This window comes from Phoca vitulina, unplaced genomic scaffold (genome assembly GCF_004348235.1).
Source record: "Phoca vitulina isolate PV1807 unplaced genomic scaffold, GSC_HSeal_1.0 scaffold46, whole genome shotgun sequence".
Lineage (NCBI taxonomy): Eukaryota > Metazoa > Chordata > Mammalia > Carnivora > Phocidae > Phoca > Phoca vitulina.
In genome coordinates, this window is record NW_022589749.1 from 10,196,656 (window position 1) to 10,215,945 (window position 19,290).

Genomic DNA, 19,290 nt, shown 5'->3' on the forward strand with positions numbered 1-19,290 from the left:
GAGCTTGCGACGAGGCACCCTGCTTTGTTTTTTTTGAAGTAATCTTTTCACCCAGCGTGGGGCTTGAACTCAAAACCCTGAGATCAAGAATCGCATGCTCCACCAACTGAGTCAGCCAGGCGCTGCAAACGCAGGTTTTTTTTTTTATAAAATGTGATAAGCCGAAAGTAATATTTACATGAAATAAAATGGCAAAAATATTTTTAAAAGATAAAAAAAAAAAGTTAAGGAAGCAGTACACCAAAAATCAAAGCTCATTATAAAATGCTAATAATTAAGATGATGTAGTTTCCTTTCAGGAACAAATAAACCAGTGAAACAGACTAGGGAGGCCCAAAACAGACTCATCCAGGAAAGGAACATAATATACAACAGAAGTGGCATTAAAAGTCAGTAGGGGGGCGCCTGGGTGGCTCAGTCGTTAAGCGTCTGCCTTCAGCTCAGGTCATGATTCCAGGTCCTGGGATCGAGCCCCGCATCAGGCTCCCTGCTCAGTGGGAGGCCCACTTCTCCCTCTCCCGCTCCCCCTGCCTGTGTTCCCTCTCTCGCTGTGTCTCTGTCAAATAAATAAATAAAATCTTTAAAAAAAAAAAAAAAGTCAGTAGGGAAAAAATACTCTATTAAAAAATGGTGCCATCAGGGGCGCCTGGCTGGCTCAATCAGTGGAGCATACGGCTCTCAATGCTGGGGTCGTGAGTTCAGGCCCCACACTGGGTGTAGAGATTGCTTAAATAAATGAACTTTTTAAAAAAATGGTGCTGTGGGGCGCCTGGGTGGCTCAGTCGTTAAGTGTCTGCCTTCGGCTCACGATCCCAGGGTCCTGGGATCGAGCCCTGCATCGGGCTCTCTGCTCGGCAGGAAGCCTGCTTCTCCCTCTCCCACTCCCACTCCCCTTGCTTGTGTTCCCTCTCTTGCTGTGTCTCTGTCAAATAAATAAATAAAATCTTTAAAAAATAAAAAAATAAAAAATGGTGCTGTGACACTTGGTTAATCATTTGAAAAAACAACCAAGTTCAATCCCTATCTCACACCACACATAAGAGGCAGTCTGGGGGTAGATTAAAGGCCTAAATGTATAAAGAAAGGCTGTATAATTTTAGAAGGCAATATACAGGATAGTGATTTTCTGATCCTTGAGTAGGAAAAGATTTTGTACACAAGACATAAAAGAGGCCCAAACCAGAAATGAAAAGACTGTATTTTGGACATTAAAATACAAAACTTGGGGGCGCTTGGGTGGCTCAGTCGGTTAAGCGTCTGCTCTGCCTTCCACTCAGATCATGATCTCAGGGTCCTGGGATGGAGCCCCACGTTGGGCTCCCTGCTCAGCAGGAGCCTGCTTCTCCCTCTCCCTCTGCCCCTCCACCCATGCCCTCGCTCTCTCTCTCAAATAAATAAATAAAATCTTAAAAAAATAAAATAAAATACAAAACTTGTACCCCACAAAAGATAACACCAGGTGAAATGCAAGCCACAAGCCAAGGGAAGAGAACTGCAATACATATTAATTAACCATTTCACATCAATCAGACTGGCAAAAATTAAGAGGTCTGACAACAGCAAGCATTGGAAATAATCTAGAAAATAAGAATTCTCATACATTACTGGTGGGAAAATGAACTGGGACAACCATTTCAGAGAGCAATTCAGCAGTATCTAGCGAAGATGACAGTGTTCATATTCTAAGTCCCAGCCACTACACACAGACCTACCTAGGTTCAGAGGACAGATTGTATATCCCCAAAATGGCAGTAGCAATTTCTGCTCAAAGTCTTCCAGAACCTTGCCACACCCATCAAGAGGTGGTATCTATTTCTTCTTCCCTTGAACCTGGGCAGGCCTTTGAGATTATTTAAACAAATGGACTGTTGGGGTGCCTGGGTTAAGTGTCTGCCTTCGGCTCAGGTCATGATCCCAGGGTCCTGGGATCGAGCCCCACATCAGGCTCCCTGCTCGGCGGGAAGCCTGCTTCTCCCTCTCCCACTCCCCCTGCTTGTGTTCCCTCTCTCGTTGTGTCTCTCTCTGTCAAATAAGTAAAATCTAAAAAACAAAGACAAAAACAAAAAACAAATGGAATGGGACAGAAATGATGCCGAAGGATTTCCACAGCTGGGTCATAAAAGGCTGATGGCTGTCAGGACACTCTTTCAGAAGGCTGGTCAGTGGCACTCGGTCGTCATGCTTCGAAGAGGCCAAACTAGCCCACATGGAGAAGGAATGCAGCCTTAGTCAACAGCCATCAACAACCAGCCCCCAGCCTTTGAAATTCCAACTGAGGTCCTAGATGTTGCAGAGCAGAGACAAGCTGTCCCTGCTGTGCCCAGTCCGAGTTCCCAGACTACAGAGTCCATGAGCAGGGTATGTCCAGTTTGGGGGTCATCTGTGTTGTGACTCTGGTACCTGGAACAATACCCGAGAGGTACTTGCACAGGTCTGTACAAGGAGACCTGTTTAGGAATGTTCATGGCACTGTTGCTCTTAAGAGCAATAAAAAGAGGGGCACCTGGGTGGCTCAGTCATTAAGCATCTGCCTTCAGCTCAGGTCATGATCCCAGGGTCCTGGGGTTGAGCCCCGCATCGGGCTCCCTGCTCAGCAGGAAGCCTGCTTCTCCCTCTCCTACTCCCCCTGCTTGTGTTCCCTCTCTCGCTGTGTCTCTCTCTGTCAAATAAATAAATAAAATATTTAAAAGAAAAAAAGAGCAATAAAAAGAAACTGACAAAAGGAAAATAGATAATTGTGGAAGATTCAGAGTGAGTGTGAGACTACTACACAAGGATGAGAACAAATGAACTAGTGCTAATGCATCTGCTTGAATAAATCTTACCAATGAAAAAAGTTGCAGAATAGTAAAACAGTGTGACAGCATTTATAAAAACCTCTACAATATGCCAAATAAAACTGATTAAGCATACACGCACATGTAAGACACAGACATGGGAAGACATTCACAGTGTTCAGATCAGTCACTCCCAGGAAGGCAGGGGTGAGCAGAAATGGGTACATGGGGGGTAGGGGGTGGGGGGCTTCGACTGTATCTGTTGTATTTTAAATCTGAAGATGAGTGGTGGGTCCACATGTAATATTCTTTTCATATACCTGAAAAACTTCAAATATGTTTAAATAAAAATGAATAAAATCTGCACGTATCAACATGGTAAATCTCAGAAACAATACTATGGAAAAACAGGTTGCAGGAGGGGCACCTGGCTGGCTCACTGGATAGAGCCTGTGACTCTTTATCTTGGGGTCATGAGTTCAAGCCCCATTTTGGGCGTGGAACCCACTTAAAAAAAAAAAAACAGGTTGCAGGAAAGTATATGTGGTACAATACAATTCATACACAGTTTAAGGACACATCAAACATTACTATATATTGTTTATAGACACATGCATATGGAGCAAAAGTAGAAATGCAAGGGGAAAACCAAGAGCATATGCAGCACAGCAGGTAGGAGAGAAAGGACTAGAAGAGAGTATTTCAATTATATTTACGGACGGCTGGTATATGGGTGTTCTATATATCACTCTGTATACTTTTCCCTATGCTTAAAATATTTGACATGATAAATGCAAAGGAAGACAGTGTTATCACTGGCAACATTCATATAATTTCAGCTCAAAACAACATTCCAATGATCCCGTGCTGTTTCATGTTACTCCAACATAACTGCGGTGAGTTGATGAATAATTAAAAACGATGGCATCCCAGTAGCAGTGAACATACCTAGTGTTAGATCTTCATTTCTTTTCTTTTTTTTAAAATTTTTTATTTTTTATTTGACACAGAGAGAGAGAGAGCACAAGCAGGGGGAGCGGCAGGCAAAGGGAGAGGGAGAAGCAGGCTACCCGCTCAACAGAGAGCACGATGCGGGGCTCGATGCCAGGACCCCGGGACCATGACCTGAGCCGAAGGCAGACGCTTAACCGTCTGAGCCACTCAGGCGCCCCTAGATCTTCATTTCTAAATATCATTTTCCACCTAAAGGAACCAGAGCTCCATGGAAAAATGACTGTTTAGGGCTGGGACTGGGAAAGTACAAGATGAGCCTGGAATATGCTCAAAGAATGACACGAACATGTCCAAAGGACACAGGAGTCAGCCAGCCTGACACTTATCCTAATGGCCGAAACTAGGACAAGGCAAGCATCAAAATTATAACTGTAACAACAACAAAGAATTGTAACTCACTGAACAAAATAAGAATTCATGAATCCACACTAATATAAATAACAGAGAGCGGAGAGCTCCTCCTTTCAGTAAAATGTAGAGGAGTAATAGAAGAACCACCATTTGGCAACCACAACAGTAATTACTTGTTTCAGGAAAGACTCCTCAGTGGATGCTAAAGCTAGTGGGTAAAAGTTTGATGAGAAAAAGGTGATTTACAAAGTCTTAAAATATCCCCTAATAGAACCCTCCTACACTGTTGGTGGGAATGCACGCTGGTGCAGCCACTCTGGAAAATAGTATGGAGGTTCCTCAAAAAGTTGAAAATAGAGCTACCCTATGACCCAGCAATTGCACTACTGGGTATTTACCCGAAAGATACAAATGTAGTGATCCGAAGGGGCACCTGCACCCCAATGTTTATAGCAGCAATGTCCACAATAGACAAACTACTGAAAGAGCCCAGATGTCCATCGACAGATGAATGGATAAAGAACATGTGTTATATATATATACACCATGGAATATTACGCAGCCATCAAAAAAAGAAATCTTGCCATTTGCCACAATCTGGATGGAACTAGAGGGTATTATGCTAAGCAAAAGAAGTCAATCAGAGAATGACAATTATCATATGATCTCACTCCTATGTGGAAGTTAATAAACAAAACAGAGAATCATAGGGGAAGAGAGGAAAAAATAAAACAAGACAAAACCAGAGAGGAAGACAAACCATAAGAGACTCTTAATCATAGGAAACAAACTGAGGGTTGCTGGGGGTGGGGGGGAAATGGGGTAACTGGGTGATGAACATTAAGGAGGGCATGTGATATAATGAGCTCTGGGTATTATATTAAGACTGATGAATCACAGATCTCTACCTCTGAAACCAGTAAAACATTATTTGTTAATTAACTGAATTTAAATAAAAAAATAAATAACCCAATTAAAAAATGAACAAAGGCCCTGAAAGAAATTTGTCCAAAATGATATACAAATACTTCTGAAACCAATAATACATTATATGCTAATTAATTTAAATAAAAAATATGTGTGTGTATATGTATATATATACATACACACACATATATATATATCGCCTAATACTTTTTAATTCCAAATGGGGAGATAGAACTTTACAGTGGAGACACCTGGCAAACACCACCTTAACCAAGAGATCAGAGTTAATACCACAACGTTAACATGTGCCTCCTGCTAGGATGTGCTAAGAAGGGCTCAGCTTCCTTCTGCGGTATTCCTGTGCATTCATTCTAACAACCTGAATCTAACTGTGCAAAACACAGACCCAAACTGAAGAATATTCTGTAACTGTGCCGTCCAACAGAACTTTCTGCAATGCTGGAAGTGTTCTCTATATCTGCCCTGCCCAATAGGGCAGCCACACCACATGGAACCACCGAAAGAATGATGAAGCACATACTGTTAAATGTTAAGACTTTGAATCATTAGGTGCCTGGGTGGCTCAGTCAGTTAAGCATCTGACTTCGGCTCAGGTCATGATCTCAGGGTCCTGGGATAGAGCCCAGCATCAGGCTCCCCGCTTAGTGGGAGTCTGCTTGTCCCTCTCCCTCTGCCCCTCCCCCCACTCATGTGCTCTCTCTCTCTCTCTCTCAAATAAATTCTTAAAAAAAAAAAAAAAGACTTAGAATCAAGACGAAAGGTATATGGAGGGGCGCCTGGGTGGCTCAGTCGGTTAAGCGTCTGCCTTTGGCTCAGGTCATGAGCCCAGGGTCCTAGGATCGAGCCCCATGTTGGGCTCCCTGCTCAGAGGGTAGTGTTTTTCCCTCTCCCTCTGCTGCTCCCCCCAGCTTGTGCTCCATCTCTCTCTCTCTCTCTCTCTGCTCTCTCAAATAAATAAAATCGTAAAAACAAAAAAAAGAAAGGTATATGGAAAGTTTTTATACAATTTTTGCAACTATCTATAATTCTGGTATTATGTCAAAATAAACATACAAGGAGCACCTGGATGGCTAAGTAAGTTAAGCGTCTGACTTCTCAGGTCATGATCTCAGGGTCCTGGGATGGAGACCTGTGTGGGACTCCTCGCTCAGCAGGGAGTCTGCTTAGTCCCTCTGCCCCTCACTCTGCTTATAATCGCTCTCTCTCAGATAAAATCTTTAAAAAAAAAAAAAGTAAAACATACAAAAAGTCTTAAAAATCAGGATCTCATCATGTATTCACACACAAAAATTATACTGTTAATATACATGAATAAGAACAGTAATAACTAAAATCTTGTGAAGTTCTAATCAAATATGACATACTGAACAGAGTATTTATATCCACTCTCTCCCGAAACTTTACTGACAGTAAGGAAATAAAAAAACATAGGGCTTGTTGATATGATGTGCTGAAAATGGTACTTTACCTCTGTGGTTTTCCTCCCAATATCCCATAACTACAGTCTAAGCATGAGAAAAACATCAGACAAATCCCAAGGACATCCAACAAAATCCCTGATTAGTCCTCCTCAAAACTGTCCAGGTCATCAAAACAAGGAAAGTCTGAGAAACTGTCATAGCCAAAAGGAGCCTAAGGAGACATGATACTTAAATGTAATACAGGATCCTGGAACAGAAAAAGAACATTAGGTAAAAACAAAGGAAATCTAAATAAGCTATAGAATTTACTTAATAGTTTACTTAATAATTATGTATCAATATTGGCTCACTAATTGTTACAAACATACCATACTAATGTAAGACATTAACAACAGGTGAACCTGTACAGGGTATGTGGGAACACTGCACTTCGTTCTCAATTTTTCTATAAATCCAAAACTGCTCTAAAAAATAAAGTGCTTTTTTAAAAGTGTGACTGCAAACTATAAATGCTTTCAGATATAGAAGGCTTCAGAATTCATCTCCCATGTATTATTTTTCATACATTCTCCCATGTATTCATCTCCCATGTATTTCGAGAGATATACTCTAGCAAAACAGAGAATTAAACCAAGAAAGAAGACACAGGATGCACACAAGAGATCCATGGGGCGCCTGGGTGGCTTAGTCGGCTGAGCGTCCAACTCATGATTTTGACTCAGGTTATGTCAGGGTCTTGGGATCAAGCCCCTCATCAGGCTCTGCACTCAGAGCACAGTCTGCTGGTTCCTCTCCCTCTGCTCCTCCCCCCACTCTCTCCCTAAAATAAATAAATAAAAATCATAAAAAAAAAAAAAAGAGAGAGATCTAATACAGGAAACAAGCAAAGACCGTCCCCAGGATGATGGTGAAGTCAAGTCCTAGACATCTGTGTATCTGAACTCAAGAGCAACCAGCTCATAATGAAGCAAAAGTATCTGGAGGTGGGAGTAAGTGCTAAACAGAGGATACTAAGCAGTTTAAAAAAAAAGGCAATTACCAATTCCAGGAAAAATATAAGTTGTTAGAGAAAGGAAATGTAATCACTGTACACTGCAGCTTAGCTCTGAACAGTATTTACACAGACAATAATACTGAATAATGATTTAACTGGAAATAATAATCCATCTTGTTTTAAATCTAAGACATCACTGAATAGAAATCATACCATTACTTTATTTACTATTACTTACTACTAAAAGGGGAAAGAAATGCTGCCAATTAAATAACACCATGGCATAAAGATGTATACCAATTTCTCAGAGTTGTTAAAATGTAAAAGAATAGCTTCTTAAAATCAATTTAATATATTAATCACATTGAAAGGAGAAAGAAGTATTTGCATTGGGAGCAAATGGTGTAAAAAAGCTAAACCGTGACCTTCCTTGCACAGAAGAAAGTCAATATATAATGTCTAAAATTGATGGAAAAAAGAAAGAACAATATCAGTTTGTTACATAGAAACATGGAGAAAAATGCTAGAAGAAACCGCTAAAAGAGCTGACAGTAAGGGCTTCTAAGGTAGGGGACACCAAGGTAGCAGGGAGGTGGAAAAGACTGCCGTTTTTCATTTGAGATTTGCCTATTTAAACCATTTACATGTATTACCTTCATAAAAATAAATGTAAAAAATCAAAGCAACAACAACAATAAAATCAAAGCAACAATAATCTAAAGCTATCAGGAAGAAAATTCAACAGCTCAAATACTTGCAGATTTTTTTATGTACCATGACAAAGGATATCAAGAAAAACCTGAGAAAAAAGATATACAACCCCAAACCCAATGCAGTCTCAATGTTATACAAATCCAATTTTTTTTTTTTTTTAAAGATTTTATTTATTTGACAGAGAGAGACACAGGGAGAGAGGTAACACAAGTAGGGGGAGTGGGAGAGGGAGAAACAGGCTTCCCACGGAGCAGGGAGCCTGATGCGGGGCTCGATCCCAGGACCCTGGGATCATGACCTGAGCCGAAGGCAGACGCTTAACAACTGAGCCACCCAGGCGCCCCTACAAATCCAAATTTTAAGTGACATTATAGCAAAGTGAAAATATTCAATCAAACCTATTCTAAATCTTGTTCATTTTACCCATCCAGCCACACAGATGTTGATTTAAGATAGCTCAAAAGTTGACCTGCTAGAGGCAAAAAGGCGTGGGAGTGACACCACAGCTTCAAGTTGACTTCCTGCTTCAAGATAAGACCCAACTGACTCAATTAGGAGGGTATATTATTTCCAGCTACAGCAAAGTTACATAACACAAAAATAAACTTAGAAAAAGTCATAATTGCCTGTAAGAGTATAACATGTAAAATTACTTTTAGCCTACCCTGCCATTAAGTTTCCATTATTTGTCACTTACATCTTGAAACATTTTGTTTTCTTGTTTCAGTCTCGCTTCTTTATCATCTGAGAGTTTGTAAGCATTCTCAAATGCTTCTTCTAAATCCTGCAGTCGAGATTTTAGTCGAATGATGGTATTGTCTTTTTCTTTATTACTTATTCTCATTTCCTCAATCCGTTCCTGCAAAATTTTGGAAGCACTGCTGGCTGCATTGAAGCGTTCTCTGAAATCACTCTACAAAATAAAAACAAAGATAATAAATTGTTTTTAATTAAAAAAAATAGATGTTTCAATAGCACTTAACAAATTGTGGGCATTAAACTATAAAAGAAAAGTAATAAAATAAAACTGACAAATGGGAATCACAAATTTAATATTTTGTTATGTCTTGGGATGGAGACTAAAAAGGATTACTCTACTAAAATAACAACTTCAGGGGCTCCTGGCTGGCTCAGGCAGTAGGCATGCAACTCTTGATCCTGGGGTTGTAAGTTCGAGCCCCACATTGGGTATAGAGTTTACTTAAAAACAAAATCTTTAAAATAAATAATTTTTTTTAAAACCAGCTTCATTAAAAAAAAAACATCTTCATGAGATTATCATGAAGTATAAACACAAAACCACTGTTTGAGGCATTATAATGCTGGACTCACTTGTAGGTCACTTTAATGAAAAAAATCACCATGGCTATCAGGAAAATTATTCTGAAAGCACAGCTGGAATCTGTTGCCCCATGTTAATATTTAGAGAATAATAAAGCATTTCTTATCCTATTTTCTCACTTACTAAGAAAATAAAAAATTCAAAACACAACTGACATGTTAGTATTCACTCAATAATCATTTCTTAAATATCCACTAGGTGCCAGGCAATACAGTGCCAGAAATATAAGATTAGCAAGAAAGACAAGTCCCTGACCTCAAGAAGCTTCCAGTTTAGGAGACAAAGACAACTAAAAACACATCAAAGAAAGACAAAGAAACAGTGCACAGAACATAACTTCATCTTCCACTGAAACGTTACTTATAAAGTTACATGTAGAAGAATAAAACTTGGCAATGAATGAAAAAAAATTTTTTTTAAGTTTATGCATTCCAGTTATACATCCAAGAAAATTAAAAACATAAGTCCACATAAAGTCTTGTATACAAATATTCATAGCACTGTCATTCATAACGTCCAAAAAATGAAAACCAAAACATCCATCACCTGATGAATGGATAAATATGGTCTATCCCTACAACAAATGTTACTTGGCCATAAAAAATAATGAAATACCAATTCATGCTACGACATGGATAAACCTTGAAAACATCATGCTAAGTGAAGGAAGCCAGACACAAAAGGTCATATACATGATTCCATTTACACCGATGTCCAGAACAGGCAAACCCAAAGAACAGAAAGAAGAGTAGTGGTTACTAGGGGCTGGGGAGAAGGAGCTTTGGAGTTAGGAGGGAAAGACTGACGGCTAAGGGATTCAGGGTTTCTCTGAGTGAGAAAATATTCTAAAAATAACTGTGGTGACGGTTGCAGAAGTTTGCGAATATACTAAAAACCACAGAATTATACACTTCCAAAGAGTTTTATGATATGTAAATTATATCCCAATAAAAAAATGAAAATTTTAAAGTGTAAAAGTTTATCCTAGCATATGAAGCCAGGAGCTTTCAAAATAAGACATCCTAACAAAAAAAAACCAAAACACATAGCCAATGTTTTTATAAAACTATTAATTTGTCTCTAAAGTTCAGTTAACAAAAAGGTTTAAGTTTTTAACATTAAACCACTAAACAACAAAAGAGTACTTACGACTTCTATTTCCAGTAAGTTATTCTTATTTTCAAGTGTTCTCACACGACTGGTAGCTTCATTCAGAGCACTATCTAAATGGCCACATCTAAAAACCATAAATTGAAACAAAAAAATTAGAAGATAAAATCCTTTCCCTTAAAAGCATGCTATAAATCTCATTCTCTAATATGTAAACAAATTCTCCAATGTTAGTGAACACTAAGGATGTCATTTTAATAAATACATCCCAATAAAATTGATGATACTATTTTCCAGAGAAAATAACAATATGAAAATATCCCTAATAGTTAAGTGAAAAAAGCTAAAATACGAACAGACATCTGTACACCCATGTTCACAAAAGCAAAATGCACACAAGCCGAAAGATGGAAGCAACCAAAGTGTCCAGAAGGATGAATGGATAATCAAAGTGTGGTTTATCCATCCAATGGAGTAGTACTCAGCCCTAAAAAGGATGAAATTCTAGGGGTGCTTGGGTGGCTCAGTTGGTTAAGCATAGACTTTTGATTTCAGCTCAGGTCATGATTCAGGTTGGTGAGATCAAGCCCCTCATCGGGCTCTGTGCTGGGCACAGAGCCTGCTTGAGATTCTCTCTCTCCTTCTTCAAAAAAAAAAAAGGATGAAATTCTAACACCTGCTATAACATGGATGAACCTTGAGGGCATTATGCTAAGTGAAACAGGCCAGACACAAAAGGACAAGTATGATTCTACTTATACAAGGTTCCCAAGTTCATATGAGGTGTCAAATTCATAGGAAGTAGGATGCTGGGTGCCAAAGGCTGGAGAGTTGTTGCTTAATGGGAACAGGGGTCAGGTTTGCAAAATGAAAAAGTTCTTGGGGCACCTGGGTGGCACAGTCAGTTAAGCATCTGCCTTTGGCTCAGGTCATTATCCCGGGGTCCTGTAATCGAGCCCTGCATCGGGCTCCCTGCTCCACAGGGAGCCTGCTTCTTCCTCTCCCTCTGCCTGCCGCTCCCCCTGCTTGTGCTCTTACTCTCTCTCTCTCTGTCAAATAAGTATCTTTAAAAAAATTATATTTAAAAATACAGGATACAGAAGACTGCATAAAATAGCTTGATCTTTGTTACAGAAAAAAACCTATATATACATCTGTGCATTATGATTTCTAAGATATAAAACTTAAGTTTGGAATGTAAGCATAGAGGTTGGGTAGGGAGACCTTTCATATTACATCCCTCTGTACTTTTCCAAATTAGCATGAATGTATTATTCTTATAATTAAAGACCTTCGTAAAGTCAATCATCACAGAACCTCAAAATCACAAAATACACATTAGGATTCTGTTATCATTTTGACTCGGTGTTAATGAATTGTGAATAAAAGCTAATATCTATTTGGCACTGATTATATGCCAAGTCTATGTTAAGCACTTTACATTCATCCTATGTGTTAGGACTGCTATCATTATCATTTTACAGATGAGAAAACAGAGAAGCTGAATTCCTCCTGGATTGTAAGCAATCACTGGGATTTGAAACCTGTCAGTGTGACTCCAGAGTTCACGCTCCTAACCACTGTGCATTAATGCCCTGCAGAAATCAAATACTGATAAAACTGCCTTGAAAGAGGGCGCCTGGGTGGCTCAGTCATTAAGCGTCTGCCTTCCGCTCAGGTCATGATCCCGGGGTCCTGGGATCGAGCCCCGCATCGGGCTGCCTGCTCAGCCAGAAGTCTGCTTCTCCCTCTCCTGCTCCCCCTGCTTGTGTTCCCTCTCTCACTGTGTCTCTCTCTGTCAAATAAATAAATAAAATCTTAAAAAAAAAAAAAAACTGTTCTTGAAAGAAAGAGCACCAAAGAGTCAAGTGTAGGTATGTTAACTATAATTTTCTATTTTAACCACCACACCAATTGTGGTAGGAGACCGTGTGACAGAACAATCTGAGACCACAGCTGGCCCACAATGTGTCAGTGGCCCCATTTGCAGTACCAGGGGGATTCTCCCACTTGCAATTTTAAGTCTGAAAAAACCTGATGTGTATGCTGACAACTTAAAATTGGCTTTGTCTTAGGTGAATCATTTCTCCAGTCCCGGGTGACGGCTCTCCATACCCGGCCTTCCACGCCCCTCCTGCTGCGGTCGCCTTCGATCCTGCCTTCCAGTTCGTCCCACCTACACCACCTCACCGCTCTAGCAGCCTCCGGACAAAAAAAGTGCTTTCCTCAGCTATCCTGTCCTAGGCGCCTTCTCCGGCAGCCTATCGTTCACCTAAGGAGGCCTACTGGGGGGCTGCTTTCACACTTCCGTTTTCCACAGGAAGTACCTGTAGTCCTCTTTGCCTTCTTAAAAACAACAACAAAAAAAAGAACCAACTTCCCCTAGCCTGCCAGCTACTCTTTTCCTTTTATCCTAGAAAACCTAAACCTGGCTTCTTTCTGGCTTTTTTCAAACTACTGCTCTTTACCACTGCACCCCCAGTCCCAGGCCCACCCCCAGCAGCAAATGGAAGCTGTGGTAACTCCCAGGAATAAGACAGCCTGTTAACTACCACAGCAACAGCAAGCTAGTATAAAGGCTAGTTTACCTAGAATTCTGCAAGTTAAACTATTAATTGGACCAGATGATTTCAGTTCCCTCCTAATCTTTTCTCAAGGGGCTTTGTCTTTGTCTGCCTTAGAGAACAATTCTTTGCTGCTATATCAACCTCAGCAGTTTTCAATCTGTTTAAGTCCCATTTAAATGTAAAATATGTAGCAAATACGCTGTTATTACAGTTAGAGCAACGAATTTTGTTAATGATTCTCTCCCTAAAATAGGTATTCGGCTATCCTTAACGTAATTGTCCCCTGTGATTCCATGTTGGTTTCTTTTTTCAGCAGGATAATTGCTTCCACAGGTTCACGAGTATCTGGATTAAGTTATGTGAAATCTGGGTTTAAGAAAAGATTGAGAACTGCTCAAGGATGCTAGTCAGAGATTTCTTAGGAAATCCATCCACAGTTCTAATCCACCCATAAATGACATTCCTTTAAATATACAAAATCTGCTCAACTATTTCAGTATTTTATCTGTATGAAACAAATGCCCTCATGTCAGCTCCCAGTTTGCTATATAAGGTTGGTTCAAACCTATAAAAATACTTAGGCAAATATATCTGTTAAAATTTTCAAATCTAAAACATGTTTTCAAACTCTTTTATCACAATATAGTATACTTGGAAAAAATAACATATCCAAGTTGGAGAAACACTAACTTTATAGTTGAATTAGAAATTTTACCTGTCTACAAGAATTTGGTTGGTTTTCTTCCAATCTTCAACTGCAGAAATTTCCTTTGCCTCCAGTTTCTGTTTCAAACTATTTATTTCTGATTCATAATAAGCTCGAAGATCCGCTATGTGTCGAGCATGCTTTTCCTTCAGGTTCTGCCTAATTCTGTTGTTGAGGGCAAAAAAATTTTTTAGGAGAGCATTTACTCACTCTATCCCACAAGAGAAACCAAGAACATAATCTCTCGTAAGCAAAAGTACAGCCTTTTTCCTCTGCGCACCCACATAAAACATAATAGATTAATACACACGTTGACAACTAATTAAGCAAAAAAAGAAAGACGTGGATTAATTTTTAGATGTTCTACCTTAAAAATGCTGTATCTCTAAGATTTTATACATTAGGGAAGGTCAATAAAAATCATTTTCATCATTCAAGCAGACGTCATACAAAATCGATTAACATTACAAGCCATGCACTGAATACATACTTGGACAATATCACAGGATCTTCCAGGGAAGCCAGGGAAATGCATTCTGGGACACTGTTGACTGTCCCTGGAAGCTGGGACTGACTGACTGAGGCTGAGGTTACCATGACAGTGTTTTCTTCATCTATAGTGTTGACCGAGATGTCATTACTAGTAATAGTATAAACTGAAGGATACGTGGAACTGGTCCTACTTTCATTTTGAAATCCATGATTTTTCCAAGAGTCCACTGGTGAAGCTTTTGTATTTGAAGGATATTTTGGGAATCCAGATAACTGAGAAGCGATATTACTTGCTTGTGAAAATGAGTCTATGTCAGAGTGACTAGACATACTAGGTTCTAGAACAGAGTCTGGTGAAAAGGATATTCTGTCATCAAGGGCATTCAAAAAGCCTTGTGGTTGAATCCCTGAAATCTGCTGATTTGGCTTCATGTGTAACGTTGGATCTAGAGTTAGTACCTAGAAATAAGACAGACAACAGTAAGGTTTTGCCCTCAGTACTCAGTGTTTGTTTTTAAGTGAGTAGGCTTTAGATCTCCTGGGGAAAATTATTTTTAAGTGAGTAGGCTTTAGATCTCCTAGGGAAAATAAAGCTTAAGATGAAAGTTAAAGCATCTTTCATTTTCACTCAGCAGAGTGTTGACAATTTACCTCTGGTGGATGATTTGGGTTGGAAGCAGAAGTGAGATTCCTCTCAGGTAACTGCTTGTTTTCCCTTTGTTTTTTATGATAAATATCCTTCAGTGATGGTAGCTTCATCTCATTACTAGTATTAGACTTAAAGATATGAAACAAAATTTAAATAGTATTATCAACGATGAAAAAAGTTTACTGATATCAAGATCAGCACCACAAAAAGATTTCTGGAAGATTTTAAATGAATTGAGACTCCAGACTTTCGGACTTATAAAACAAATTTAGAAGTCATTACCTGTTAATTATGAGTCTTCCTCAGAATGAAAAAAATTAATATCCCCTAACAATAAATATTAAGGTGATAATCTGAACCTAAGTTATTTAGTAGCCTAAGAATATGTCTAAAGAATAAAAAACTTTGGTAGTGCCCCCTACTCAAGATAAAAATCAGGTTTTGAGGTAAGAAAAGACTTCATCATGAATGACCAAAGCAGGCTGAGAAGACTTCTGGCTAAATTAGTATGTGACTCAAGAGGACAGGTATAGGGGTATCTATATAGTTATTTTCCTATTTTTTTTAAAGGTTTATTTATTTTAGAGGGAGGAGTGAGCACATGCACACAAGCAGGGGGAGGGGCAGAGGGGGAGAGAGAGACAGAATCCTCAAGCAGACTCCCCATTGAGCGAAGGACCCCCCCCCGCCCCGCCCACCACATGGGGCTCAATCCCAGGACCCTGAGATCATGACCTGAGCCGACATCAAGAGTTGGACGCTCAACCAACTGAGCCACCCAGGCGCCCCCCCCTTCCAATTTTTTTAAGAGTTGGCAGACAAAAAAAAAAAAAGGGTTAAGAAACAAGTTACCCTATGGAAATAAGCCCCTTTTAAAAACTCATAAAATAAGAAGATATGACCCTAATTTCTACAGCTTGAAATCAATGCTCTGCCACACTGGGAATGTTACGAAGAGGTCTAAGCTCCAAACATTAAAACCTCAGCCTTAAATTATTTCAAGGTGGGATCTATTATAGGGCATGACGGTGGATCATTTAACCCTGGGCCTCAAATTTAAACTGTGGACATTCTCTTAAATGAGATTATAGATTCAGCAAGAGATACACTGAAAGCGTTGAAAGAACACATTCACATGTAGCTTTAAATTTGTGTCCAATTTCCAGACCCTACACAGACTGCAGAATACCATGAATTAATATTTTTAAATAAACCCTATAACTAGCTTGTGAATAAGATGATTAAACTTTTTGTGTGTGCATGGGGGCACCGGGGTGGCTCAGTCCGTTAAGCGTCTGACTTCAGCTCTGCTCATGATCTCAGGGTCCTGGGATGGAGCCCCATGTGGGGGGGGTGGGGGGAGGTCCCCAGGGTCTCCCTCAGTGGGGAGTCTGCCTGTCCTTCTCCCTCTGCCCCTCCCCCTGCTCATGCCTCTCGGACTCCCTCTCTCTCTCTCAAATAAACAAAATCTTAAAAAAAAAAAAAAACTTTTTGTGTGTGCATTAAAGGCATTAATTTGTTGAATGTAAACCCTTAAAATTCATAATTTCTGTAATTCTACTGTGGAATTTTACTTTTTATATACCAACAACCTAAAGGCCCTTTCAAGACTTCCAGCCTGTAACAAGCAGAGCACTCCGGATGTGGCCTTGAGCCTGAGGAATCCCTGCCTAGTGGTTTGGGTGAACAGTTGCAATTCCTCTATTTAGAGCTCACGGTAGTACAAGGAACCATTTTTCACATTTTCCACTTCTATGATTTCTTTTCATATTTTAACATCTCTGAAGTGAGGATGCCTCTTGTAATTAATGGCATCTTACACTGCTTCCAGTCAAGTAGCAATTGGGACATAACTGTCATTGCCTGCTCATGAGCAAATTATCAAAGACATCAAAATTGGCCAAACAGGTGTCAGCAGTCTGGAAGAAAATCCTAGAGACTACACCTGAACCCCGAGAACCAATATTTAAGGGACGGTGAATCCTATATGTTTAGCAATGTTCCCCCATCTGGGAGCCAAACACAGGCCGGTTCTACATAACCACTAAGCCAGGTAAAAACTCAGCACCAAGGCCTTTCCTCCTTTTTTAAAGAATGCCAAATCCTCAAAGCTCTTGACGGCTCAAGGAAAACAGTATGTGGAAAAACACAGAAACCAACACCGAGCTGAAACGAGTGTAAGCCTCTGTAGGTGAAGAAGTTTTAACAAACTTATTTCACTTATATTGTCCTTTTTAAGTGTGTATAAGAGTTCTTTGATAAAAATCAATGTTTAATTAGTCTACAAGCTCTTTCAATAAGAATAAAATATAAATTCTACTGTATCAGTGCTCTCTTGGTCCTTTTTGGTGGTTAGAATATGAAACAGGAAGTCTTAAAGGTGACAGTAATTTAGAATCACCAAAATACAGTATTCATTTACTGCTGGTGCAGATAATGTCATACACACAGGGAGCCCTGTCATCACAAAGCCCACCGAGCCTTCTGGCGCCTCACAGTGTCATTCCTCAGCCTTCCTCTGTGTTTCTCTCTCTTTTTCACTCCTTTCCTGAAGGATGGGATGCTGGTTTCTGCCCCATTGTGGGACTCTGATGTGTATACTGTTCGCCCTCTGCCCCGCTGATGCCGGTCACTCAGGCTTACAGCTCTCCTGGTTACTTTCCTTGTAATCTCTCCTTTTCCCCAAACTACTTTCTCACCACCTGACCAAAAGACAGAAGTGAGATATGTACATGGACGTACACAAGCTCGATAGTTTTATTTCGTTGTTCTGAAGCAAAGAAAATATTTACATTTCTTGCTCAAAGAAAATTACTACAAAATTAAAATACTCAAAATTATGGTACAAATGAATTAGCAGGAAGGCGTAATAGGATGGAGAATCAAAACCAGGTGTAGGAACAGCAGAAGTGGTTGGCTGCAGACCTACTAGATTTAGAACAGTGGGCACAAAATCATCTCATTTAAATTTACAACACATTAACTGGACATTTTTAATTCTACTCTTAAGTAACTTTCCTATGATCACATAAGGCAATGAATGAGAGACCCAATTTAAAAGCAGGTATAATTTAAAGCTCAGGCTTTCTTTAGTATATCAGAAATGGGAAAACACGAAATTCATAATGAAATGCACACTTAACTACAATTGTATAATGCAAACACCCACACACAATGTGTCTTTAAATTACCTGGCTTGGGGATATATCTGTGGAGGAGGCCGGTGCAAACGTCTTCTCTAAAGTCTCAGGCAAAGAGTGATACATGTCCTTCTCTTCCAGCTTCCAATAAGTCAGTCCTATCGCACACAAATACACAGAATAGAAGACTGAGGAAAGAGAATAAAAATGCTTTCTAGGAAAACTTATTTCTACTTAAAGAAAATTAAATATGGGAAGTAACTAGTTTTAGGTCTATATGGGAAGTTGAATTTTGATGGCATAGATGCTCTTAATTGCCTTACTATGTAAGAGTTCTAATTTAATGATCCAAATATTTAAAACTGAAATATAATATTAAAAGGCAAGATATGGGGCGCCTGGCTGGCTCAGGCGATAGAGCATGTGACTTTTGATCTCAGGGTTGTGAGTTCAACCCCATGTTGGGTGTAGAGATTATTAAAAAAAAAATAAACTTAAGAAAAGTCAAGATAAACTAGTGCAATCTAAAATATATCTCTTAAAAGACAACAATTTCTTTATGAGCAGTACAGAAAAAGCAACATAAAGAATTCAATGGTTCAAATACATATTGAGTGTTTACTGTGCCAGGCTGGGGAGCAGGAAATGTGAGACGTGAACAGTAAATAAATCACAAGGTATACCCAGTAGGTTAGAAGGCGGTAAGCACCCTAATGGTTAAGATTTAAAAATCCGGTAAAACGGAATATGTAGTGTGTGTGGAGGGGTGCTCAAGATCGGCTCACTGCAAGGTAACAAGATAGAGTAAAAGCATTTTAGCCATGTATGAGGGAAGTCCCCTATATAAGAGGTGGGGAGAACATTTCAAATATAGGAAGCAGCAAAGCAAAAGCTCTAAAAGAACGTATCGGGGCACCTGGGTGGCTCAGTCGTTAAGCGTCTGCCTTCGGCTCAGATCATGGTCCCGGGGTTATGGGATCGAGCCCCGCATCGGGCTCTCCGCTCCGCAAGAAGCCTACTTCTCCCTCTCCCACTCCCCCTGCTTGTGTTCCCTCTCTTGCTGTG

The 19,290-nt window shown here is 39.7% G+C and overlaps 1 protein-coding gene across 6 annotated transcripts in view; it reads right to left on the reverse strand.

Annotated features, from left to right (window-relative positions):
- Positions 1-19,290, reverse strand: part of MPHOSPH9 (M-phase phosphoprotein 9) — a 62,469-nt gene that overhangs the window by 24,936 nt on the left and 18,243 nt on the right. For 5 of the 6 annotated variants that reach the window (XM_032431265.1, XM_032431266.1, XM_032431263.1 and 2 more), the window contains 6 exons: positions 18,277-18,383; positions 15,088-15,213; positions 14,435-14,895; positions 13,954-14,109; positions 10,711-10,798; positions 8,917-9,132 (listed from right to left, as the gene is read on the reverse strand). In XM_032431265.1, the coding sequence (XP_032287156.1) occupies positions 8,917-9,132; positions 10,711-10,798; positions 13,954-14,109; positions 14,435-14,895; positions 15,088-15,213; positions 18,277-18,383 (1,154 nt within the window). The remainder of the gene's footprint in view (positions 1-8,916; positions 9,133-10,710; positions 10,799-13,953; positions 14,110-14,434; positions 14,896-15,087; positions 15,214-18,276; positions 18,384-19,290) is intronic. The other variant, XM_032431264.1, reaches the window with a different exon arrangement.